Below are 26,946 nucleotides of genomic sequence, written 5' to 3'. Positions count from 1 at the left end.
GGTCCGCTAAAAAGTAGCCTTCGTAGTAGGCTACTAAGCTAGGCTGCTTTAAACAGCTGAATGTTCTGACAAGCACACCCATTCCCTTATTCTAGCCCATCTGAAATAACGCCTCCAACTTTCCATCCTTTCTGTTTTCGTTGTTTACATCCATGCTGAGTCTTGAGTTAGTGCATTAGCTGAACAGTGCCTATCACCGCATAAAAAGCAACAACAGTCTTGCAAGCCTGCATGCGTAGTACGTAACCTATTGTCTCTGCTGCTCAAACAAGTTATGTGCATGCAGGCTTTAGACCTCACCGTTTAATTTCACTATGCTTGCCCGTTTAGGCTTGCTGTTTGTTTGTTTGTTTTTTACAAGATTAGGCAATACACCGAGGCAGGAACTCTGCTGATTTGTATTGATTGGCTGCGCAATAACTTAACCAACACAGAGCGCATTGCATGTCTGGTGCGTAAACAGCGGGTGGAAATCCCGACAGTGTTTCAACAACATGAAACAATTTTATTGCAGTGGTCATTTGTCCAAACATACAGCAATATAATCAAACAGTCTAAGAGTAAATTAGACCCCAAAACAAACCAAAAATGTTCTGATGGCATGCCGCTCCAAACGCACATATGCAGAGCCTGATTAGCCTAAATAGAATGGGCATAATTTGAGGAGTTACAGGTAGACCTAGGCAATATCCTGCCAACCTAGCCTATCTTCTTGTCTCTATTGAAGTTGTAGCACATATTTCGTGTGTTCACAACACGGACACTGAGGCTTTCCAGGCTATCAGAACTTTTTTTTTTTAACCGTTTCTGTGCATCGGCGAAGCCTGCGTACTGACAGACCGTTGTTGTCACGGTAAGCGTATGTTCCTGACTCTAAATAGGTATATCTTGCTAAGTCACTCGATTTTCTGTAATGGTAAATGCAGCCTGTAGCCTTGCTGGCAACCTCAGAAAACCCAGACCGGCCGTGCATCAGCTTAGTTTTTAAAACACGACAGTGTAGCGTGATAGGTGCAACGCTTGTTGCGGGCTATTTAGGCTAATATGCAGTGTATAAGGGCATGACAGACGGGCTCCCATTGTGAGGGCACTCTACGGACCAGCGGCATCTTTAGTAGCATCCAGCACTGACTAGTTTATATCAGATCTGTTATATTCCATGTACATTATACAGAGTTTGACCATTAAGAAAAGTTAAGAAAAGATATTTGGTCAGTTCCCCCTGTGACTATGCTAGATAACTTGGAATAGGGACTCGGGTAGAGAAAACCTCCCAGTTAGTTCTCAATTGTTGACCCCCAAATCCCAGATCAAGGATTTTGGTTCAAATAGAGAGAGCCTCCTTTCGTACATTCTCAGGGTATTTACAGCAATCCTTAAGTTAAATGTACTACTTTTGAATAACTTTTCTTACTACCTTCAGAATTTCTTTTAAAACCACCACAACACTGAATTGCAAGTGTTAATCAGCGACCTTTCTATTATTTACACAGACTTTGACATATAACATACAAAAAGGAATAGATTTAGAGCAGAGTAATTTTTGGAGGGGGGGGGGGCATATAAAACATTGCTTATATTATCCTGATTTCTATAATGTATGTCACCTGTTCCTCTCTGGTGTAGAGCTGGAAACACTGAGCGAGGGTGCAGGCCTGAGGGTGGTGATGTTGCTCTCTGTGAAGGTACACACTCTCAGCATCTGGAATATACTCTTCCTCCATATGTCCAAACAAACTGTAAATGAAAACACATACATCTAACAAACACTGAAGAAATAGATGATTGACTTATTTATATAAATCTTACTTGGGGGTAGAACATCTTCATTTATTTATCACATACACTCTCATGAATTAAACTTTAACATTTAACTTACATGTTTAGCTTTTTAATTGTATAGATGTCTCATCACTCTTTCCTTCATTTCTCCCTTCAAGAATCCTTTAACCCTCCCATATGTTGCCAGGTTATTTGTGTTGTTACAGGGCCACATAACAGAGCAGTGTTATTGAGCAATTGTTGAACTTACTAGTCCTTTGTTTCCTTGTCCCACTCCACCACAATCTTCACATGTGGAGGTCCACCCTGACCACATGACTTGTATGCTCTGTGACAAATTGGGACAAAAATCCAATAGCTGACAATTGCAATAGTTTTCAAACACCAGGAAAAAATGTATGGGCCGTTGTTGTTACTTCATTAACAGGGTGAACTGTTACAACATTAAGTGCCAAGTTCACTCTTGCGAAGCGCTTTGGGTTGCACTTGTGCACGTTAAAATGCGCTATACAAATAAACATTGCTGACTTACTTTCTTACTCTGAGCTCATATGACAAACCCTCACCACACATACACCTTCATTTGTTTTTTTTACTAGGGGTGGCACGGTTTTTGAAAAATGCTCCGAACCGTGCGGATGGCATGTCACGGTTCGGAGTGTGTGTTCGTCGTACGGTTCTACGGTTCCGGCTAGTTATGCCATGCACAATTAATTCCCATATGTGAATGTGTTTCTCTTTCGCGCGAGAGTAGGAGTATGGAGTTTTGAGTGCTGCGCGCGAGTCTTTAGAAATTACGTTATTGTTTATTTCATCATTAATGACGTCGTGCTTCCATGCGTACCGTACCAGAGTCCACCTCCTCCAAGCGTACTAGCGTACCGTACCCCGGTACGGAACGAAGTGATCACACTGGTCAAACGAACCGGACTTTAGGAGCAAAGTGTACTCGGGTACGGTACGAATTGCCTAGTGTGAGTACGCCCTAAGACAGTGTTTCCCACACATAGACTAATTTGTGGCGGTGTACCACCGATTGAGCACCGGCCGCCACATATTACGGTTCATTGTTCGTTGCATTCAAGTTGACTGACCATCTCAATACCCATGTTTTCAACTCCAAGACTTTAAAGGGCCTGTCCCAAGGAGAAAAAGTATTAGCTTACCTTGAAATTTAAACACATGTGGGGAAACTGAACAGTCCAACCAGTAGAGTATGATAAGCTTAGCCTGCTACTTTGTTTACAATATTTTGAGGCTTCAACCAGACAGCTGAATTCAAGAGGTGGAGTTGAAATATGAATAGTAGGCTATAATCTGCATAAAGTTTGCTGTTATGAATATCAGAAATGTCAGTTTATAGAATGTATAAATAATTACATAATGTGTGTATGTTTCAAATAAAGACAAGCGTTACATCTTGTTAAAAAATCATTCACATTATATGAAAGGAGAGCAATAAAAAGGCGATGCAATGAAAAATAAGGGTGGACCTACATTTTGTGCTGGTGCACCATCCCTGCCAAATAAATGAAAAGATTGTTGAAATCATCAATGTCTTCCCTCTTGCTGTATCAACATCTCAACTGTTTCCTTAGACAATAATGTGGTTTATGTGAAGCCAAATTCAGCTTGTGAATTATTACATGAGAACTATTCTTTAAATACTCTAGCCTAATTGTGGATGATTAAGCTATATACCGGTATGCTGAAATATGTTTCTGGAGTGTTAAAGATTAAAAGAAAAAAGAAAAACAAGAACCGTACCGAACCGAAAACCGTGAGCCTAAACCGTGATACAAACCGAACCGTAGATTTTGTGAACAGTGCCACCCCTATATTTTCCCCTTTCAACCCTTTTTACCCTTCTACCCTCACTCATAATAATTAAAAGAATCTAGGTTGATGGTGACAGTATGCAGCTGTAGAGTGTATAAAATGGAGCAGCATTTGAATATCAGAAAGTTCACAGGGTTTCTGTTCATACTGTTAACATGATTTCTCCAGACTCTAGAGAAGACATTTATTTTCCTGACAGCTCTGGTGTTTTGTCAAGACAATATAGGCAAAAAATGTTAGTGCCACTTTAATTATCTGTCCCTTGTTCAGTCATTTGTTCATATTTTGAAGGATTTCTCTTCTTTAGATTCCATACATAGCCTACACTACCCATCTGCTTTGGCCATGGGTTTTTAATGGAATCCACAGGTGAATTTGGTTTCGATTGATCCCTGAGCTGAATCTGTTTTTAATTTTTTTTGTCAATGCAAAGATTCACTTAAAGTGTGAGTTTGGTGAAAATTGAAGAAAATGTGTTTTTCTGAGCTAAGCCACGGAAGAATTTTTTTTTGTTGATCACGCAGTACAAAGCTAGCACAGACAAGAGCTACAGCCCAAAATAGCAAACAGGGGGTACGCAGCCCAAAATAGCAAACAGGGGGTACGCAGCGATATGCTTTCAAATTCACATTTTTAAGCCACTAACATTGCTCAAAACAGCATCAAACCTCGTCAGCCACTTGCTCTAGGTGTCTTCACATAAAACGAAGCACCAATCAGTCTGTAAACATTGGAATAGTTTGCATACATTAATCCAGCGAAACACGGAAGTAAGCGCCGCCATTACTGCGTGGCTGGCTGCTAAGAAATTTGCCTGTTGGTTCCATAGGCGACTGTTGCAGAGGTTAGCTGTCATTAATACACGTCTTAATACCTTTTGTGGTTAATAAATTACCTTCATCGGTAAGTTTTGGCACAGTCTGACATCACTGATCCAATGTTCCCTTTCACCTGACATTTTCTTTCATGAGCAGGATCTCTATTAGACATTCTCTGACAGGATGCTTTCATTGAAAAGCACAGGCAAGTGTCACTCGTCACACTCGCAGGCACGCAGTAATGGCGATATTCAAGATGGCAGCGCCCATAAAGTTTGCGCTGGATTAGTGCATCAGTTCGAGACAGCAACCCTATCTGAAGCACAGAATTGTCACGCGAGATCTCACACGGGAGCATTGCGTGTATATCACGGACTTTTCTTCGTGAGGAGCTGGAAGGGGTAAGTGTTCATACCAGTCTTCTTTTATAAACGTCGGGTTCGTGAACCAAGTTGTTGGTGCTTCGTTTTATGTATAAACACCTAGAGCAAGTGGCTGACAAGGTTTGGCGCTGTTTTGAGCAATGTTAGTGGCTTAAAAATGTGAATTTGTAAGCGTATGGCTGTAGGCCCTATGATAACCCATTGTTTGCTATTTTGGGCTGTAGCTCTTGCCCGTGCTAGCTTTGTACTGAGTGATCAACGAAAAATGCTTCTTCCGTGGCTTAATTGATGTATTTTCATTCAGAAAAACAATTTTCGCCAAACTTACACTTTAATGAAACAGGAATCAATTCCACTCTGTATTCCCCATTCACATTGATGATTCAAAATATTCAAATTACCATTGTGAATACAAATGCAATTGAAATAGCATGCAACTGTGAAAACATCCACTGGTATACCCTAATTAGTGGGCTTGCTGCAAGGCACTACTAAATACATAAACGCCTCCAGAATCCCGTCGGATTTACAGATCACTACCACATTTTAATCGTTTCTTCCTTGGGTCATGTCTGACCTTCCCTGAAAATTTCAGACAGACAAACAGACAGATAGACAGACAAACGCCGGTCCCAGATGAAAACATACCTCCTTGGCGGAGGTAAATCATGATCTATGTACAGTATATATATTACATAAAATAATCATAATGTAAATATATAAATAACAACAGACCTCTCTACAGTCGGGTGGCACAAAGGCTGCTCCTCCTGCGGTAACAAATAGGTGATGCCCACCACACCTACAACTCGCAAGCTGAAGGGTCCAACCTGACAAAAACAGTTTGTTACTAATTACCTCAAAAGACAAGAGGGAAATTAGGTTACCTTTATTTAAAGACTCAAAAGCTGAGTCACTAATATGTTGCCCATTTGTACCTGGATGTACACTCCTGGCCTGAGAAGGTGTCGCATTTTTTCTAGGATTTCCCTCTGTAAGACATCCCAGGTTACAGTGCGGTCCATGTACAGCACAAAAGGAAGACCAAACCTGCAAAAGAAACAATTTTTAAAAATCTGACACCTTAAATCCTCATCTACACCTGATTCTAATCTGCTAAACTGTTTTATATTAAAACCTCATCAAGATGCATGTTATGGAAAAAAAAAACCTGAAGATTTTCAATAAAAATCTGTCAATTGTTGCCAAGCACAAGGCTTTGAACCGGTTCGCGGACGAAAACAAAAAACAGAAACATTCAATATTTTGCTAGGAACAGAAACGAAATCAGAACATTTTCTTATGTTCTGGAACAGAAACGTTTATCTAAAGTAATGGTAACCGGTTGATACCGTTATTGTTTTGTTCTTTGACAAGATTTCTATGCAGTATGAGTTGGTGAGGTTCACTTCCAGTCGTTCACCCAAATGTAAATACAGAAGCTTGCCACCAACAAGTTGGCTTTTCTTAGTGTTGCCTTGTGATGCAGTGATGTCAGAGACTGAAGAGAGTGGCCAATGATTTTAGAACATGTGTGCAAAATGCTCTGGAGGTGTTTCTTGTTTTTGATTGATAGGGAGTGAAACCAGTATTGATGAAAAGGTCAGTACACTTTTAATTGGTTGGTGTTTTTGTGTTAATGTATGTTTTTGTGTGTTTTTTTTTTTGTCTGATCTGTGTCTCAATCTCACTCTCTTGATTGCCCAAGGCAAATTTCTCCACTTGGAGAAAATAAAGGCTCATCTATCTTAATAAAGGAGGTGTAAAAAATATTTTTTCCCTTTATGACAAGGGAGGTAAGAGCAATCATGGGTCTTAGGTCATTCAGACCTTTAAGACTGCTCTTCTTGGAAATGGGAATAATTGTGGTGTTTCCATGACTGTGGGACAGTGGCAGTAGATAGAGACCTCTGGAATATCTGTTGGAAAACTTGTCCAAACTGCTCAGCACAGTATTTCAGTGTGTAACCGCAGATGTGATCTGGACCAGGGGCTTTCTTGATCGGTGTCCTTCTCAAATGTTTGGCAATCAAGGCCATCTGCATTTCCATGTAGCTCTGACTTGTGATACTTGATGTTATAGTCATGGCTTGACAACAGCAGGGTCAACCTCTGCATTCTGCTTGCCACCAGTGGTGGGATGTCTGAGTGAGGTCCCAGTATGGCTGTCAATGGTTTATGAACAGTTAGGAGCGTAAATCGCCTCCCGAAAAGATACTGATGGAATTTCCGAATTCCAAAGATAATACTCAAAGCCTCCTGCTCAATCTGGGCATAGTTAGATTCAGCTTTGTTGAGGGTTCTAGAAGCAAAGGCAATGGCCTTATCTGTGCCATTAGACAATATGTGCGAAACCACTGTGCCAACCCCATAGGGGGAGGCGTCACAAGCTAACTGGAGTGGCAATGCTGGGTCGAAGTGGGTCAAGGCCCGATCACATTATAGACAGCATGCGCTGCGCTCACCGCTAGGTTGCTCTTGGTTGAGATAACGTTCTACGATTTTCGTTGTTGTTACCGCTCCTATTTCTATGGTTACTGCTGGGCTCCGCGCAAAAGTCCATTCACTTACAGCGCGCCGCGGTCAAAGTTGAACATGTTTCAACTTTGACCGCGGCAAGCGCAACAGCGGCAAAGCGGCAAAATGCCGCCGGCGCTGCGCTTTGCTGCGCTTAGCGGCAGAGCCGCTTTTGCGCTCTCAACCCATTGAAATGAATGGGTTTCATAGCGCATGCCGCCTGTAATCTGATCGGGCCTTCAGTCATCTGAATTCAGAGGGGCATTTGGCAAGCCTCTGACCACTCCCATTTCTTTCCTTGAGTCAATAATTCATGGAATGGTTTCAATAAGGTGGAGAGATTTTGGATGAACTGGCCATAATAGTTAAGGAGCCGTAAAAAATTAGCGCAGCTGATTCACATTTGTGGATTTCTTCAGCCTCTGTAATGCTATGTTATGGGTGGTATAAACAATATGCGATATAAACAATATAAAACTGGCCTGCGATAGAGATTTCAGTTATATTGCACGTATGCATGTTGATGATGAAATTCAGGGCTCCAGAGTGTGACCACATGCGCCCAAACTTTTTAAGAGTGCAACCAAAGATCCGCGTTAACCCTCTCTGGTGCAACTGACAACAAATTCTAGGTCGCAGTGGTGCACCTGACGCTGCTCTGGTGAAAGTATACATAAGTTTTCATTGTAAGCTAGGTGGCAATTTACCAAAAGAATAGAAATAACCCCCCCTCTCCCTCTCTCTCTCCCTCCGTCTCCGTCTCGTGCGCGCTCAATGGACACCCGCTCCCCGACATGCACAATCCAAATAAAACATTCACAATTATGAAAGCAATGACGCATAGAAGACGACTAGCTAATTATTGTTAAATTCGGTTAGCATCATGCTACACATATTTGAACAATTAAAACAATTGCATTCAATTTGACTGATCGTCTCAATACCAGTAGTGTTTTCCAACTCCAAGACTCAAAAGGGCCTGTCCCAAGGAGAAAAAGCCTACCTTGAAACCTTAAAAATAGTCCTACACGTGGGGAACTGAACAGTCAGCCAACTATGCTACTTTGTTACAGTATTTCAAGGCTTAAACCAGACAGCTGAATTAAAGAGGTGGAGTTGTATTATGAATATTAGGCTATAATCTGCATAAAGTGTGCTGTCATGAATAGTATTTTCTCTTTTTATATGTTATACTCTGGTGTTCCAAGGTAGGCTATTTAAATGTTATTCAATAGAATGAGGTGAAACTCAAAAAAATAGAATATTGTGCAAAAGTTAATTTATCTCAGCAATTCAACTTAATAGGTGAAACTTATATAATAGCTATATTAGATTAATTACATGCAAAGTGAGATATTTCAAGCCTTTAAGTATTACAATTTTAATGATTATGCTACGTTCTGAAATGGGTTTTATTATAATTTTTATATCGCAATATATATCGTTATCGCAGTAGGCTGCAATATAGATTTTAGGCCATATCGCCCATCCCTACTGGACTCTCTATCCGACCACATAAAGACCTCGGGATACTTCGGTTTGGCTTTAGGGACCCTCTACTCACTACCATGTAAGTGTAATGTTGTTTGGAACAGTAGAAGGGGTATAAAAATAGCGTTTTGTAGCGGCGAAAGGACATGCCCGGTTCACTTCCAGGCTAACGAGTTTTTGGCTAAAGACGGTAAAATCGAACCTTCTCAAAACACATCCGAATTACATGATTTGATGTCAACTCAACGTATGTACTCCCAATCATCCCTAAATTGATCTAAAGTGCATTTTACTCCGGATAATCCCTTTAAATTGAAAGTGTGAAAAATATTCTTGCATAAACTCTTCAGGTCACATCAGAAAGGGTTAGTTTTTGATCCAGATGAAATGAATCACATATTTAAATCTTTTTATCAGGATCTCTACAATTCTTCTGGCACTTTTGAATTGGATGATCGTGGTCAGTTCTTAGCAGGGCTCTGAACCGGTTCAAGGAACGAAAACGAAAACCGAAAACGAACGGAATTTCACGAGGAACGGAAACGGAAACGAAAACAAAATGGTCTTCAACTGTTCCGGAACAGACACTTTATTCTGAAATCCATAAAACCGGTTAATAAAGTTTTTTTTCGTTCAATATATATGTTATAAAATTTCACAAAAGCATAGCCTATGTCAGGAGGAAAAAAAGACTATTTCCGGTTGTGCGTTCACTTCGCCGCCCGCTAGGCTCAATCCAGGCAGCTGTCACGATTTCCTATTTCCACCACAACCCTGGCGAGAGGCGATTTGGAAGCAACTGAGCTACCCACTGAGCTATATCAACAACATTTGATTGTAGGCGAATAATAATTTGATTTCTGCTGTTTGAAAAAAACGAATAATTGGACCTTTGGTCCAAATGTGTATATTTTGTCTTGCTGTTGTAATGTATCCTAGTCTGCCACTTCGGATCTTAGGCCAGCTCGTAGCGTACAGTGAAATTGATTTGGAAATTGTTTGTAGGCAATGTAGGCATAACATAGTAGCCTATAGCCTATTTTGCCTGTCCATGCCTTGTCGTTTTGAAGTCGGGATTTTAAGTGTTTGCGCAATTATAGGCTATATAGAGTTAAAGAGGAAATTTTAGGTAGGCCTATATTTGTCAGCAACAGACAGGCTATAACATGTTCGCTTATAAACGGGCTTAGGAATTATTGAGCAAGCCTTTGAAGATCTCCATATGGATAAAACTTACAACCAGGTAAGGAGTTTTTGGCACTTATCCAGAAATGTTTTTGATAAGAAATTATTTATCATAGAATAGGCCAGTAAGCTGTAGGCTATGTGGGATTTTTATTTTATTTATAAAATATGTGCTATAGGCTATGTGGGATTTTTATTTTATTTATAATTTTTTTTTTATTTTATTTAATTTATTTATTTTGGGGGTGTCCTCCCTTTTGGGCATTTGTCCTCCCTTTTGGGTACAAGTGTCCTACTTTTCAGTGTCATGCCGGTGGTCACCCTAGGGAGGGAGGGAGAGCGAGAGAAAGCGGACCAAGGAGAGGGGGTTTACTTCTATACAGTTTGGTTAAGTTGCACGCATAGTCTACAATGAAAACTTGTGAAAGAAATGTATGCTTTCACCCGAGCAGCGTCAGGTGCACCAGTGCAACCTAGAATTTTTTTCAGGCGCACTCTTACAAATTTTGGGCGCATATGCGACCAAATTAGTCGCACTCTGGAGCCCTGGTATGGGTGAGGCTTTTACATGGGAAAACATTTCCTAAAAATCCATGGACCAACGAATATCCTACCTAAAAAAATAAGCTAAAATCTCATTCTAATAAAAGCGCTACATTAAAACTACGTTTGTGTTTATGTTATGATGCGCGCTTTGTTTAGTCTACTGGTTTGAAATCGTAGGCTACGTTAGAATTCTTGCCAATGCATTGCTAAACAAACCGTCCTGGACACTTCTAATAAGAAAAGACGTCGGTCATACACTGGATTTAAAGTAGAAGTTATAAAAGTTGCAAAAGTAAAGGTAAATACAGCAGCAGGAAGAGATTATGGTGTTGATGAAAGCTTTGTTCGACGATGGCGTGCCCAAGAGGCACAGCTTGAAAGTTTTCCAAAGACAAAGAAAGCTAATCGCGGAAAGCCAGGCCGCTACCCACAGCTGGAGGGGGATCTCATGTCGTGGGTGAAATCCATTAGAGAGTCAGGTATAGCTGTCTCGACAGTTCAGATTAGATTGAAAGCGCTTGACCTAGCGAAGATGCAGGGAATCGTCGACTTTTGCGCATCCCCCCATTGGTGCTGGAGGTTTATGCGACGACAGAAGTTATCTGTCCGCCAGCGTACAACTGTTGGCCAAAAGCTGCCAGACGACTGGGAGGAGAAGGTCAGGAGCTTCTGAACATACGTTGAAAAGATGATTGCGGACAACAGCCTATCCATGTCCAAAATCGGGAATATGAATGAGGTGCCTCTCACTTTTGACGCGCCCCCGAACCGTACAGTGAGAGAAGCGGGAGAAAGGACGGTCAAAATCATAACCACCGGGAACCAGGGATGGAAATTAACTTTTTTGTCCACATGCCACTGTGGCAGGTAGATTTTAAAATCTACCAGTCACTCAACATTTTTACCAGCCAATATATATTCAACCGTTCCCTACATTATACTGCCAAGTAGAGATGTAACGGTATGAAAATTTAACCCCACGGTTATAGTGACCAAAATTATTTTTCGGTTTTCGGTATTATCGCGGTATTGTGTTCAATAAGAAAGCACTGATAGGCCTACACAAGCTGAAATAGTTTTTAAAAAGTGTGACTGTGTCTATTACATTACAAAAATATAGGCAAAACCTTTTTGCCTTAAGCTGGATATACAGATCATTCAGAGCAGTGGCAATCCTAGTCTCTGCTCAACCCTGCTCAGAAAATGGCTTGTCTTGTTTCTATTTCATATTTGAATTCATACACTTTCTATATTTTGTTAACAATTTATAGCATATGCATAATTACTCAAAATATTCAGTAATTTGAATACTTCATATTGATTACACTTGTCTTTAATGATATTACAGGGGTTGTGTGTAGGTCTAATTGAGTGCCTGTCACTTCAAGAAGTATGTGAACTTAATTAGGTTTCATTCGGTTATCACGCATAGTTCAAGGATACATGTTTTCATTAAATAACGTGAATGTTCAAAAAAACTTCTATACCGTGGTAGCCTGTGGCATTGTGAGTTGTCCCGTTCACTTTTTCCTTGGTCATGTTTAGTTGGTTGGGTGCTTAACTTAGGTACCATGACTCGGAGTTTGGTATATCTGTTATATCCAATGTATTTCCTACCTAAACGTATTAACCGGTAGCCTCGTTATAAATGTATAGCCTACAGTCAATGGTTGTAGGCTATCTAGCTGCCACGTTCACTGGAAGAGTAGGCTAGGCTGACGCAATGGTGAGAGCCGTTCCAGAGCGTTCCGTTCCAGAATGTTTGTTGTGATTGTCATGTCCATCGATGTTGAGGATTATTGATAAAAGGCGTGTGCTCTTATCTCTGCGGCGACTGCTAATATTCTGATGAAATAAACAACTTGAAGTAGAAGTGGTTGCTTACCCGCCACAGTGGCGGGTGTGTTGACATATTTCACCCGCCAGCGCGCAAAACTACATGCATTTGGTGGGTGGCGGGTGGCTAATTTCCATCCCTGCCGGGAACGAAAAAAACAGATTCACCGTAGTTCTTGCTTGCCTTGCTGACGGGACAAAGCTGGCTCCTATGATGATTTTTAAACGGGTGACCATGCCCCATGAGAAATTCTCCCGGGGGATTGTTGTCCAATGCAACAAGAAGGGTTGGATGACCGAAGAGTTAATGATTGAGTGGGCAGACAAGGTATGGCGTGCCCGACCTGGAGCCTTTTTTAGCCCCAGTGCAGGCCTTGTGATGGACAGTATGTCTGCCCACCTTACACCCAAAGTGAAAAGCCACTTCAAAGACCTCAAAACTAATCTGGCAATCATTCCGGGAGGTTTCACATGCAAGCTGCAAGCCCTAGATGTCGGTGTCAACCACGTCTTCAAAATCCACATCCGGAGTGAATGGGAGAAGTGGATGCTGGAGGGTATTCACACGTACACGCAATCTGGAAAGATGAGGAAGGCGACGTTTGCAGAAGTGTGCTCCTGAGTCCTGACTGCTTGGAGCAAAGTCACCACAGAAACCATCGTCAACAGTTTCAAGAAGACACTGTTTGCCCAAGAAAGCGACGAGGCTGACGACGATTTTTCGGAGGGATCTGGTGATGATGAGGAGGAGGTGGGAGAAACCAGGCTGCCAAGTGCAATGCTCCACCTTTTCCACTCTGATTCCGAGACATCAGAATTCGAAGGCTTTTCAGAGAGCGAGATGTAGGCCCAGTTTACCATTAAAAAAAAAACATATCTTGTTCAATATAATTGAGGTAGCCTACTTATGTCAACTTTTTGTTTTAGTTTCAATGCATTTAATTTCATTTAATTCATGCAGGCTACGCGTCTGCAGTTGATTTGTTAACGTATTACGCTCATCATAACTTCATTGATATGTTCATTTATAAGATGTGGGGAATGGAATTGATGCTATATTTGCATTGTTTGTTGAGGACATTGCACGATGTTCTGATCCCTGTTCTTTCGGGATCCTGGAAAGGCGCGGTTGGCCTAAAATCTCTCCCGTTGCCTATTGTTCCTTTGATTAATTTCTGGATTCAGTCATGATTTGAACATTATTCAAGATGTCATTGACTTAAATAATAGGACAATAAAACTAATTGTACACACAGTCTATTTCCCATTCGTTGTTCCTATCAATAGGCTGCATCTGGAGATGTCGGGTTCCGTTAATAGAAGGGCGTTTGCCTGAATAAATCGAAAAGCAGCACGGGCTCTTATATTTGTCAAGAAGCTATCAAAAGTGTAATATTGACTGCAAGTAGCCTATTGCGTTTACAAAAAGTGACAACCAGTTGTCTAAGATCGCATGAATCTAAGCCATCAGCTGATCTCGTCCTTGTTTGGGACTGGATTGGCGTTGAACTGTATAAGAATTTACTCAAATGTAGGTTTGATAAAGTGTTGGATTCTCGGAGATAATGATTTGCTTACCATGACGTTTTGCGTTGTTTTACAAGTGTCGGGATATTCCTTCATGCATTTCCCTGTGCCTTTACAGCTGTTGCAGCTTAATATGATTTGCGTTACTAAAACCTTTGGGTTTTAGATAAACGGACATCACGCCATACATTGCAGTTGGCCTATAGGCTAACGAAGAGAACTTGTTAATGTATTTGTTTTTTAAACACAAGCCTTTGGTTAAAGCTTGACTGATTGATGATGAATTCGGTGCCGCCTGATGTTGTGATCAGGTGAAAAAGCTACTTTTAAATTAAATTTGCAGTGACCACTTGGCTGAAGGGGTTAATATGGCCATTTCATGACATTAAGACGCTTTGAACATGTGCGGTATATACATGGGGGCGGCTAATACACAGTTCTGTTTTCTTTAAATACATAAATTAAAGTATTGCGGCATATGCACGATGCGCCCTATATTCGGGAAATTACGGTACATTCACTAAAATGAACCAAATTTGGTGGGCTTGTGTGTTATTGCTATCGGTAGTCAGATACAGAGCCCTGGCCTAGGGTGTGGCTTAGGGACTCTATAGCGCCACCTAGCGCATTGTCTATTGTGGTCGACTCATACATACACAAAAAATGAACCAATTTGGTGGGCTTGTATGTTATTACTACCGCTAGTCAGAGACAGAGCTCAGGCCTAGGGTGTGGCTTAGGTACTTTATAGTGCCACCTAGCGCATTGTCTGTTGTTGTTGACATATATATTCACAAATATGAACCACATTTGGTGGGCATGTGTGTTATTGCTATAGCTATTCAGAGACAGAGCTCTGGCCTCGGCTGTGCCTGAGGGACTCTATAGCATCACATAGTGCATTGTTTGTTGTGGTTGACACATACATTCACGAAAATGAATCACATTTGGTGGGCATGTGTTTTATTACTACAGTTAAACAAGGACAGAGCTCTGGCCTAGGATGTGGCTTAGGGACTCTATAGCGCCACCTAGCACGTTGTCTATTATGATTGACACATACAGTCACGACAATTAGGTAGGCTTGTGTGTTATTGCTGCCGCAGAGACAGAGCTCTGGCCTAGGGTGTGGCTTAGGGACTCTATAGCACCACCTAGTGTGTTGTCTGTTGTGGTTGACACATACATTCATGAAAATTAACTAAATTTGGTGGGCATGTGTGTTGCTCATGCACATGTCCACCAACAGGTACAGTGGGTACGGGTTGAGAATGCACCTTTTGACGCGGGACTCCCGAACAGATCCCGTAGGCTGTCGGGACGATTTTTTTCGAGGCTAAGGCAATGTACCCAAACAACCACCAGGTGGCAGAAAGTTTCAACCCGCATTTCAATTGCATTTTAAATGATGCAGACTGCATATCCGTCTCATTTAATCATTAAAATGAAGGTGATGACCGGCGAAATTAATCAAACGACGTTTCAATAAACCATTGTTGAAATGAATGAAAATGGTTTTAGAAAATCGCCTATAGGCCTATCAGAAGGAAATAGCCTTCAATTCAACCTGAAAGACTCGATAGGCAACCTTAGATTAATTCATTAATTAATTACGGTTACAAGACTGCATTTCCGTGAATAGGCTATTGTTGTCAAGGCGAAGACGAAAGAGATGGACAAGATGGACATTAGGCTACATTTATATGCTAGGAATACTTAGAAATGTTTATAGGCTATTTTAAAACGGAGGCATGCGTTCATTTTAACCGGCGACGCTGGGTACATGTACCCAGCACTCTTTATCACAGATTTTGTCCCCACCACTTTTGACAACTGAAAATAAAATGTATTTAACAGAAATCTCTTTAATACATGCCTATGCTTGTCCCTTTACTTATAACTGTAGGCTACATGCACGGAGAAGATCGCGCATTTTGTAACATTGTAACAATGGATGGTCAGATATGCGATAGGGCCGTGAGGGTGATTCATAGTAGCCTAACCATCAACTAGTAGCCTAGGCCTAGCTCCGCAAAATACATTTCTAGCAACTTATAGGCTATAGATCTCGGTATGCATGTTCATGTTGATTCAGAGATAGGCATAGACTACCGTAGGCTACTGTGCGTCAAGCTATACGACAGCATTTTCTCATGTGGTGAATTAATGACTAATGTAGGTTTAACATGTCAGAAGTTTTGATCGGCGTTTCAAGTGCATGCCGCGAATATCAAATAAACTCGACTGGCTGAATCCCTTATATTTGTTGGCAACTGTTACAGTAATATTTTCAAAGCCATGCACTGGTAAGGCATGGTAGGCTATACGACCGGATAAACGACCAATATTTAGTGTCACTGTCCTCCGCTGCTCACAGCGCAATTTCGAATAGCCACGGAGATTAAAAGATTTTAGCTATGTAGGCTACTATTTTGTAGAGGGCCTAGGTATTAACTTTGAAAAATGTCTCTGCCCCCCGCAAAAGTAGGCATATAGCCTACAAACTCTGCAAACTAAAGCATACTAAGAAGGCGTAGGCGTTCATCAGCTAGAAGACCACAGCTGTGGCGCAACTGGTTCGGACGTCTGTACTGCATGCTGGCGACCCGGGTTCGACTCCCACTCTGTCCTCCTCTCCGGAACCCACCAGTGAGAGGCCAAATTTGCTCTAAAAACATAAAGATGTTTTAGTTTAGCGAATCTTTTTCATGTTTGCGATATCTGCTGAAAAGAGCTAGCCTATATTTTTTTCTACATTTTAAGTTAACTTCTATGTGAATTTGTGGATCAGCATTCACACACATTTTCACATTTACATAATTAGTGTCAGGCTCAGTGAGACCAAGGCCCTTTCCGAAACGTGCCCCTAAACACTACCCCACACTTCCACTTCGTTTGCGCGTTCACGCGAGGGTCCGCCACATTGAGTATCATCCGAAATAAAATTTGAGTCGAGTGACGTGCCTAGAGAGAGGGGCTACCACGCCTCTAGGAGCAAGTCAGCATGGATGCTGCCTTTGAACGCAGGTGCAACCGTTTTCACGTGTTCGTGCAGCTCGTGTAATCTCCCTGCCAGTTGTTTTTGGTCCGTATGCCAGGATTTACAGACAAAAGCGTGATTTAAGCTACATTGTAACAACTCATGTTAAGTTTGATACTCAGAAAAATGTGCAAGATCGTGCAGAAGTAGGCTGTAATATTTAAACACATGTGCAGGTCGCATTTACAGCACTTTTATAATTTGATGTTAAATAAAGCATAAAATGCAACTCCTCACTCATAGTAATGAAAGGAGAGAAGAGGGATGTATATCCTAATACAACATCTAAATTGGCGATTAAATATATATTGCCTTCATAATTTCTATGAAAACAAATATGACCTCAATTTCCTTCTCCCTTAAAGGGATAATCCGGAGTGAAATGCACTTTAGATCAATTTTTCGGACTATTGGGAGTACATATGTTGAGTTGACACGAAAATCATGTAATTCGGATGTATTTTGAGAAAGTTCGAGTTCACCGTTTTTAGCCAAAACTCGTTAGCCTGGAAGTGACCGGGGCAAGTCCTTTCGCCGCTACAAAACGCTATTTTTATACCTCTTCTACTGTTCCAAACAACACTACACTTACGTGGTAGTGAGTAGAGGGTCCCTAAAGCCAAACCGAAGTATCCCCACGTCTTTATGTGGTCGGATAGAGAGTCCAGAATGAATTTAATCGAGTCAGTACCTTTCCGGAAATGTCGCTGCTGCAGCTGGCAACGCGCCTCCAACGCTTTAACAACACTTTACTAACATTTCCGGAAAGGTACTTGCCCCGGTCACTTCCAGGCTAACGAGTTTTGGCTAAAAACGGTGAACTCGAACTTTCTCAAAATACATCCGAATGACATGATTTTGGTGTCAACTCAACGTATGTACTCCCAATAGTCCGAAAAATTGATCTAAAGTGCATTTCACTCCGGATTATCCCTTTAAAGCGCATCCGAAATATAGCGCTGTTTTAAACCCTACCCCTTCAATGCGAGTGTTCATGGTAATTTTTCCGCAAGCATTTCAGCTTGCTGGTGACCTGCTTCTTCGCCGGGTTATAGCCACGTCGACTAAGCTCTTCGGATTCTTTTTCGTAAAGCAATCCATCCTTAACAGTACCCGTGATGTGGCTGTCCGTTTTCCTCTCGGCAGTGATGGATATAAGCTCACTGGTCTCAGTGGCTTCCCAGTTGTTCATCTTGGTATGTGATGATGATTTGACAACTGTGCCCAGCTGTTTGCTGATTTGAAATCTTCCTGCTGTGGGTCGCACAATTTGCGTCATCGACAGCTCCGGCCATCTCTCAGAAAAGCCTTCTCATTGCCAGCTTGCATTCACACTGCAGTCGAGCTGGCAATATGTGCAGGACAAATGGAGGACAAATGGCGACATAAAACATGTCGCCAATTAGTCGGCTCCAGTGTGAACACTCGGAACGAGCCGGCCAAAAACCCGCCAATTGCCGGCTAGCTGTGCAGTGTGAAAGCGGCTGATGATTCTCTACAACAATTTTTCACTGTACTGCAATGAACAAAGTTAAGGCAAACAAATTGGATACAAAATGAATCTTAAATGGGATACCATGCAGGACTTTTCTAGGATCTCTAAACCGGATTATGGACATGCCTTGCCATAGAAAAACACATGATAGCGTTGGATTATGAACATACCTTGACGCAAAAGTATGGGGTAAGTAGAGCTATATGAAGTTATTATTTTGCTGTAACTTTGTCTGTTTTATAACCCAGAAGGTACTTGATATCACTAGCACCCTGATTGGCTAGTTGAGAACAATGCCATTGTCATATGTATATATCCCCTCCAGTCCTTTTGTTCTGTTAACACCTGACAAAGACCAGCTTTGGTCGAAACGTTGTGTAAATACATTTTGTTTTTTTTCTGTTTCCATTTTACCCTGCACCTGCAAAACGTTGGATGTGTGTGCACTCTCTGCAACTTTAGTTTCTATGTATGCCTATGCTTACTTTGACCTTCACTACCAGTATGCTAGCGGTGATTAATGACAGAGTTATGCATCTTACTTTAAAGAAGCTTTACACTATTACTATTCTCTTGATCTTGAGAAGCACTGTGTAATATTTAAAAATGTCTGCCACACAAGGTTATTTGTTCACTTGTCACAGACGAAGCCAACGAAGCTTGCAAGGATGCTGGTGGGTAGTAGTATACGGTGTAATGTGGATGCACAACGTTTCAATTTTGAACACAGAACAAATTTGAAAAAGAGGAAAAACAAGATGAAATGATAACTAATATTATTAATATAGACTTAGTACCAAGTTAGGTACTTGTTTCAGCCCTGTAGAATTTCTCAAAAATGTTCTTTACGCGGCTGTTCTGGTAATGAGACATGCACAAATGGCCGAGACCCCATAAATCTACCCCCAAGTTCCTCTATTGGAAACCAGACTATTGGCAAAGTGAGACTTACTGTAACAAGACATTACCTGTACATGCAATATCTAATTGTTATTATCCTTGTGTGATAACAATAAATCACCAAAAAGATAATTTTATACATGTATTTAGTCAGGGGTGGCAATAATTGTACAGGGCATTGTAGGTCGCAGAAGGAATGATTACTGATTCAACTGTAGCGTGTCGACTTCATTCTCACATCGAACCCTATCGTTAAATTACCACTGGGTTTAACCTTGTGTGAGAATGGGGTAATACTGGTAGATAGATAGATAGGTACATCAATCGATCAATAGATAATAGATAGCTAGATAAGGCGAGACAAAGAAAGTCTAGCCATCAGCATTAACACGATACAATATTGAAGTCATGAATATTGAACCATTCCTTTGAATGGAAATTACATATTTTCCGCTAAAAGAAAACAGCTACTCATATAGAAAAGTCACCATGCCTTATGTTACTTCTATTGGTGTAAAACAAATAAAATGATACACTAAAATGCCATCTTGGGTGGTACCGATATCTGGTCTGGTCAATGCAATATTTTCGGGTCGGATGAACACCATCAGGATTTATTAAAGGATTGTAACAACTGCAACTGTACCGTCTTCCTTGGTGGCCTGTACAGGCTCGATTGCAGATGAGCAGGATCATCTTGTCAGTAGCAGTGTTCTTGTTAGGTGAGGCAGGGTTTGCCGCTCCTTGCATAAAGGATGGGCTCCTGATGTTCTCTGGGTTATACGTCAGATTGTTCTGATTCAAATTTGCCAAAAGGCTACCTAAAGAATAATACAGAGTGACATGAAATTTGATCAGGTCAAATAACTTAGCCATTTTACCATATTAATTCAACACAAACATAATGGATTTAATGTCATGGTCTCAGATGTTTTTGTCCAAACAGCCCCCATGACAAATGTCTGTCATAAGAAAATGTCAGCTTGTCAGGAGGGGGCCATCCCCGAGCTGGGCTTGGCCCTTTACCACCAATACAATGAAAGGAACTCAGAATTTCTCAGCATCAACCAAGAAATTTTGGACAGTTCAATGCTCCCAACTTTGTGGGAATAGTTTGAGGATGTCCCCTTCCTGTTCCAACATGACTGTGCACCAGTGCACAAAGCAAGGTCCATAAAGACATGGATGACAAAGTTTGGTGTGGATGAATTTGACTGGCCTGCACAGAGTCCTGACCTCAACTGAATAGAACTAGCCTGACTCTCCCCAGACCCTTGAAGTTCCGTCATGCTCCACCAGAGGCGTTTCGCTGAGCTCCACACAAGGGTCTGGACTCGAGGGCAATCCAAACTCGTTCCAGTGATCAAAAAATTATTTAACCAATCAGGAGCGCCGAAGCGAGTGTTTGATTCAAACAACAATGGCGGCACGCAGCGAGGAGTCTTGTGCTGACATTGATTCTGCTATTTCAACCGTTTTGTCGAATCTATCGAGTATTCATTCTTTAAAAGATTAACAGAGAATAGTTTTGAAGACATTTATTGGTGGCAAGGATGTTTTTACTCTTCTTCCGACCGGGTTTGGCAAGAGCTTGAAGAAGCCTAGCACGTCATTCAAGATAACAGGCAAGTGGTTTATCAAATCACATGCGAGGATGTTTTATAAGGACCCGCCTTCATAAATACATCTCCTATCGAGAAGTCCCAGATCCTTGTGTGAAGCAGACAGCGAACTACAGGATCTGGCGAAAGTCAGGTTAGAATAGAACACCTTTGGGGTGAATTAGAGAGGAGACTTAGAGGCAGCCTCCTTGTCCAACATCAGTGGCCCAATCCCAATGTCAGCCCTAAAGACTAAGGACTAAAGACTCACATACTTAATTGATTTCAGGTGCTAAGTGTGTGAGTGTGTGAGGCCACATGGGCTCAGATAGGTATTTGGGATTGGGACAGCACTTCACGAGATCACATGTGTCATGGCGATGTTTACTAACAAAGACGTTGCTAACATTTGCACCATGCACGTGTGTGTGATTTTTCTATGATCTCCGCAAAAACACTTTGAACTGTGGGTAATTCCCTTAGGCTAAGTCTGCACCGATGCAGACTCACGGAAAGGGCTCGGTAAGTGTGTACTCAAACCCTCACGTCCGTTGTAATTCGACATTGGGACAGCCCTAAGCCCTTACGAATTTCGCGAGAATGCGCATCAAAGTCCGTGAGTTTGTGAGTCAGGACATTGGGATTGGGCCAGAGTGTGACCTTAAAAATGCACTTCTGAAAGAATGGTCAAAAATTCCCATAAACACACTCCTAAACCTTGTGGAAAGCCTTCCCAGAAGAGTTGAAACTGTTATAGCTGCAAAGGGTGGACTGATGTCATGTCACTTAGGGCGTATTCACACCAGAAAAGTCCGTTAGTTCACTTGCTTTGGTCCAGACCATTTTCTTTTTCTTTTTTTTTTCTTAGTGCGGTTCGCTTTCACACTGTGATTAATTGCAACCGGACCAGAATTTATAAACAAATACACATGTGCTAAGGTCGTTCAACCATTGGCCGGTAAACGTGTAGGCGGGGTAAAGAATAAGGAAGCCAAAGTCAAAGTTGGCCCACATAAATACTATGGAAACTTTGCGTACTGTACTAGCAATATAGTTTATACAGTTACAGCTTTGCAGAAGTGCTTGAGCGTCAAGACCGTTTGACGCAACATGAGTTTAACAATATCATGCGCAATTTTGCAACGACGAAGACGTGCAGCAGAACAGCTGAGAAGGAGAGCTCTCATGTGTCCAACATGCTACACTAACAGTAGGCCTACGGAAGACGGAACAGGTAGGCCTAGGAGATGCAAAATAATTGTCAAAAAAAAATGTTAGCCAACTGCTGCGTAGGCTACAGCTGTGTCACTGAGCTATCCTACATATCCCATAATGCGCGAAAACTACGGGAGCTTGTCAAATCCAAAAAAGGTAGATTTCTGCAACTGGGTCGGATCAAGGTCGGGCTGCTTTCACACCATAAACGAACCGCACCAGGGTTCGATAGGAACCGCTCCGAGACCACCTCCTCAGCTGGGTCTCGGTCCGCTTGTTTGGTCCGCACCAGAGTTTGAGTGATTGTATTCACACCAGTCAAAAAGGTCCGAACCAAGCAAGAAACGAACTTAATCGAACAAGGCAGGTGTGAATACACCTTAAAGTGGACATGAAACAGTTTCATTTTTATGGATTAGAATCAAAGTTAAGTTAAATAGAATTGATTTGGTCAGAAAAAAATAAACGTAAAGTCATTGCCCATCATTTAAAACAACATTTCAGTACATCGGTAACAAGGCTTTTATTTTGGCTCGCCGCCATCTTGCTTTTATGCCAGCTATGACATCACCGGGTTGGTTGGTGAACATTCTACACAGATAGTTCATAGCAAGACGCATCTGGGACTGACATACCTAACGTTAATTGTGGCGAGGAGGAAAGGTGTTTAGAGGTTGCCAGGGACCCTGTGGCTACATGTTTGAACCTTTTTACAGTCTATGGTTTGAACCAGTGAGGACAGAAAGACAAGCATGAATTGTTACAGTGAGTGATTTAGACGAGCCCCCGTCGATTCTCACAGGTGTGGAGAGGGTGGGCAACACTGCCTGGTGCGTTGAGGACTGGACACTGCACAGCAGTGCCGACCCTAGGGAGTCTGTTGCCAGAAGGCTAATGTTTGGGTAATTTGCTTGGGGAACTTCAGTGCATCACTCAGTCATGGAGTAACCAGATGCTGTGCTGTGAACGAGACGTTTGGAAGTGTCTATGCTCTCCCTGTGAAGTTCGTGCCGAAACCTTGGACCAGCCCATCAACAGCAGGTAAGTTCGCTGTAGCTACCTTTTTTAGCACGAGCTAACGGTAATGTTTAGTTTCTCACTGTACAATACATGACGAATGTTTAAAACATAGACATGGTTGAAAAGTTTGCTGTTACATAAATATTGATTGATTACTCGCTACATGTGCATACTTATCTGTCGCTTGATTTGGCTACCGTTAGCCTGTGGGCTATCGTTAGCAACTCTGCCTAAGCTAGCCATCTCCAGCTTGCTAATGTTAGTTTCCTCAGGCAGATGATGATGGCGATTTTGTTCGTACTGAGGGCGAAAAAGAAACGTGTTTTAACATTTGATCAAGGAAATATTGTTTTACGTGGTGATCTAACATAAAATGTAAGATGGTCCATGTGCCTTTTTAGTCAACTAACTGCCTACAGAGAGTTCACTCTGGGCTAGCTAGAGGACATCTAGGCATAGGGGAAACAGGCCATACCAGCTTGTGTGATCACAATCAGGACTAGATTTCTATCATTACATTATTATGGCTTTTGAATACAAGTTTCAATTCTGAACAAATGTCAAAGACTTTTCACAGTGTGTTTGAATTAGTTAATATAATTGTTCTCACATTAGAAAGTAGGAATATATTGAAATCATGCAAATGTTATGTTAATATTACTTGTACTATGCTGATTTAATGATTCTATTTTTCAGTGGGTTCACTTGAAAGTTCCTGGCGCTAATCTACTCAGATGCTTCTCTACTGAATGAGCCTTGACAGGTTTCAGAACACCTTTATGCTGTGCAAGTGTGAGTTCTGGCTCAGAGGTATAGGCCTACTGTCGCAGTGCTGCTCGGATCGACACAGACTTGGACCTGTGGACTGCACCAGACACAATGACATTCCTAAAACTTAGTCTTTGCTGTAAGGATGGTCATGGGTAAGAACTTGATACATTTCAATGTCATCAGTCATTGTGGCTTTGCTGCTGTATCGCTGCACTTCCTGATCTGTCTGGGTGCCTACACTGATGGTTTTTACATTGCATGTAAATGCAATGTACTGTTATCCCTTTTCTTCTTATTATTATTCTGCTTCCGACCAAAATCGACGGTTTATAACGCTAAAACCACTAAACCGTTTGACGTCATTCAAGCACTCCTACAAAGATCTTGTAACGGAGATTTGACGATTGTATTTTTGACATTTGTGAACTTCATACTTTTTGAGATATTTACGATAAAAAAGAGTTTAAAATTCCCATAGAGTTTACATTGAGACCCTTTGGCGGCAAAGATTAATTGTTAAGTCAGTGCTCAGCTGTCAGTAATCAAGGATCTTTGATCCAAAGCCATGCCACCGCTGCGCTAAACCAGACTAAACCTTAATGTTATGTCTACTCATTAAGCTGTAATAGCTATGAAAACATTCTACCATGCCACAGCTGCTGTAAACCAGGACGTTATCGTCTTGTCTCCTGTTAGACTACTCATTTGATTTGTACAGTAACCGGTTTGCTCTCGTTAACGTTATCAACAGCTAAAGACAATCTAACCTAACGTCAATGTAAATTTAAAGGGATATTCCGCCATTTTTGGAAATACGCTCATTTCCCACCTCCCCTCGAGCAAAACAATCGATATTTACCTTGTTCCCGTTCATCCAGCCATTCTGTGAGTCTGGCGATACAAATTTTAGCTTCAGCCTAGCATAGATCATTGAATCGGATTAGACCATTAGCTTCTCGCCTGCTAGCTTCATGTTTGAAAGTGACTAAGATTTCTGGTAATTTTCCCATTTAAACGTGTCTCCAATAATTTTTTGTCTCCCAAGTGCAATAAGACCAACTGAAAATGAAACCTGGAGTTTTTCTAAGCTGATTTGACATGGAACTACACTCTCATCTGGCGTAATAATCAAGGCAACTACTGGCACTACTACTGCTTGTTGTCTATGGGGACTATTTTCAGATGCTGCGTACGATATCACTGCGCCTATGGTACGTTTGGAATGGGACCATATGTTATCTTTAGCGGTGTTAAACTTAACTCTCTAGGAGTTAAATTAACACTGTAAAATTTACTGTGTATGAAGGCTATAAGGTATCCTACCAGTCGTTTCACTGTAGGCTACTAAAGTGTCAGCTCTTGCAACTCGTTTGAAGTTGGCAACTTCATTTCATTCTTTTAAATTCTAATAAATGAAGAGTTATTTTCCATAATAGCCTATATCCACAATTTTGATGCATTTCATAAATCACTTTTTAAATGTGACTTTTCAAGTAATTTCAGTGGAATTGTAATTGGGTTATTGTTATTTATCTATTCTTCTGTGTAGCCTAGTTGTCTTTTTAACTATAGGCCTAATACAATGTTTTACACAGTCAGCAACCTTTTTGCATTTACATGCAATGGTAATTCCTTCCATGGAATTACATTTTCTAGTTATTGTTTGCTGCTGTTCCTCGACAATGTCACAGTCTGCAATATGGTTGCTTGCCATTGTTTGACGTTGATGTTATTGATGATTTCGTGGCGGCCCTTTTTTGTGTAGATGGTGATCATGGGATTATGGATTTGCCCGTGTGTGCAAGTAAGTAGGCTACAATTTATTGCTTTCAAAGCCTATATTGAAAGCTGGCAAAGGTGAGCAACATTTGAAATAGCCTACTTTTCTTGGTGAACTGTAAATGGTACAAAATTGCCATCACTCAAACCCTTATTAGATTTCATCATAACTAGCACAACGATTAGCAGAGGTGCACTTGCAGGGTTTACACCCCCTCGGCATAATCTGTGAGTCAAATATTTGGGGGGTGTAGTTTAGGCATGTTTGGTTTGGTTATTATGTTGGTAGTGTGTTGCTGAATTTTCTGGTTATCTGTATTTTTTACTCTCATATTGTTGTTTTGCACGCCGTTGTACTCTTTTCAGACGTTTAGCAACTTTGCTAGCATTGAGAGTTCGTGTAGTGATCTGAGTTAAAGATTTATGGAGCAGCCTCACGTTTAAGTCGTGCTAGCCGGTTACCGTCGTGCCACTATCAATCCCGATTCATCAAATATTTTTTCCTCCACGTAGTTCTCTGATGAAGTGATTGCTAGCCTGGCATTACAACTTTTTTGTTTGGTTTATTAACGCAGCTTGCCAACGACAGGGACAGTTTTGCAGTGTAGTGGTGGTAGCCTAAATGGTGGAAGTGAATGGTCTGATTCAAAACCTTAGGCGGTAAAACTCATAGCCACATCCAGGAGTAAAGCTGAAGTGCCCCTTTCCCCCACTGGTTACAATTTAGCATTCTGCTGTTTACAAGTTAGCCTTTTCATAGTGTTTACCAAAGATGCGTCCACGTAGCACCTGATATAAGGCGTTTACGATTGAAGAATTTTAAGCCAACCAACCCAGTGACGTAACTTTCTATTGTAGCCCAAGATGGCGCTACACTATAGCAAAAATGTAACTTTGTAGGACTTGTTATTTCTAAACCAGGGGTGCGTTTCCCGAAAGCATTGTAAGCCTAAAATCATCGTAAAGTCCCTCTTATGAATGTCTTAAGGTTTTCCGACTGTTTCCCGAAACCATCGTAGCTTAAGAGCATCGTGAAAACACTCGTAGATCTACGAGTGCTCCAGGGTTCTCGTTATTGACTAAGAGCGTCTTAACGCGTATGCCTCAGTGGAATCACCAGCAGGATATGTAGGGGGATTACAACTAAGAATATAATTATCCAACTTACGTTACCATTCTTTATTGTATTCACTTGTGATGA

At 41.4% G+C, this 26,946-nt stretch overlaps 1 protein-coding gene across 2 annotated transcripts in view; it reads right to left on the bottom strand.

The window, feature by feature from the left end:
* Positions 1-26,946, bottom strand: part of usp31 (ubiquitin specific peptidase 31) — a 150,868-nt gene that overhangs the window by 26,259 nt on the left and 97,663 nt on the right. For both annotated transcript variants that reach the window (XM_062533282.1, XM_062533283.1), the window contains exons 7-11: positions 20,006-20,180; positions 5,761-5,872; positions 5,558-5,652; positions 2,033-2,110; positions 1,608-1,737 (exon numbers count right to left, since the gene is read on the bottom strand). In XM_062533282.1, coding sequence (XP_062389266.1) covers positions 1,608-1,737; positions 2,033-2,110; positions 5,558-5,652; positions 5,761-5,872; positions 20,006-20,180 — 590 coding nt within the window. The remainder of the gene's footprint in view (positions 1-1,607; positions 1,738-2,032; positions 2,111-5,557; positions 5,653-5,760; positions 5,873-20,005; positions 20,181-26,946) is intronic.

This window comes from Sardina pilchardus, chromosome 3 (genome assembly GCF_963854185.1).
Source record: "Sardina pilchardus chromosome 3, fSarPil1.1, whole genome shotgun sequence".
NCBI lineage: Eukaryota > Metazoa > Chordata > Actinopteri > Clupeiformes > Clupeidae > Sardina > Sardina pilchardus.
This window is presented reverse-complemented; position numbering and strand designations above follow the sequence as displayed.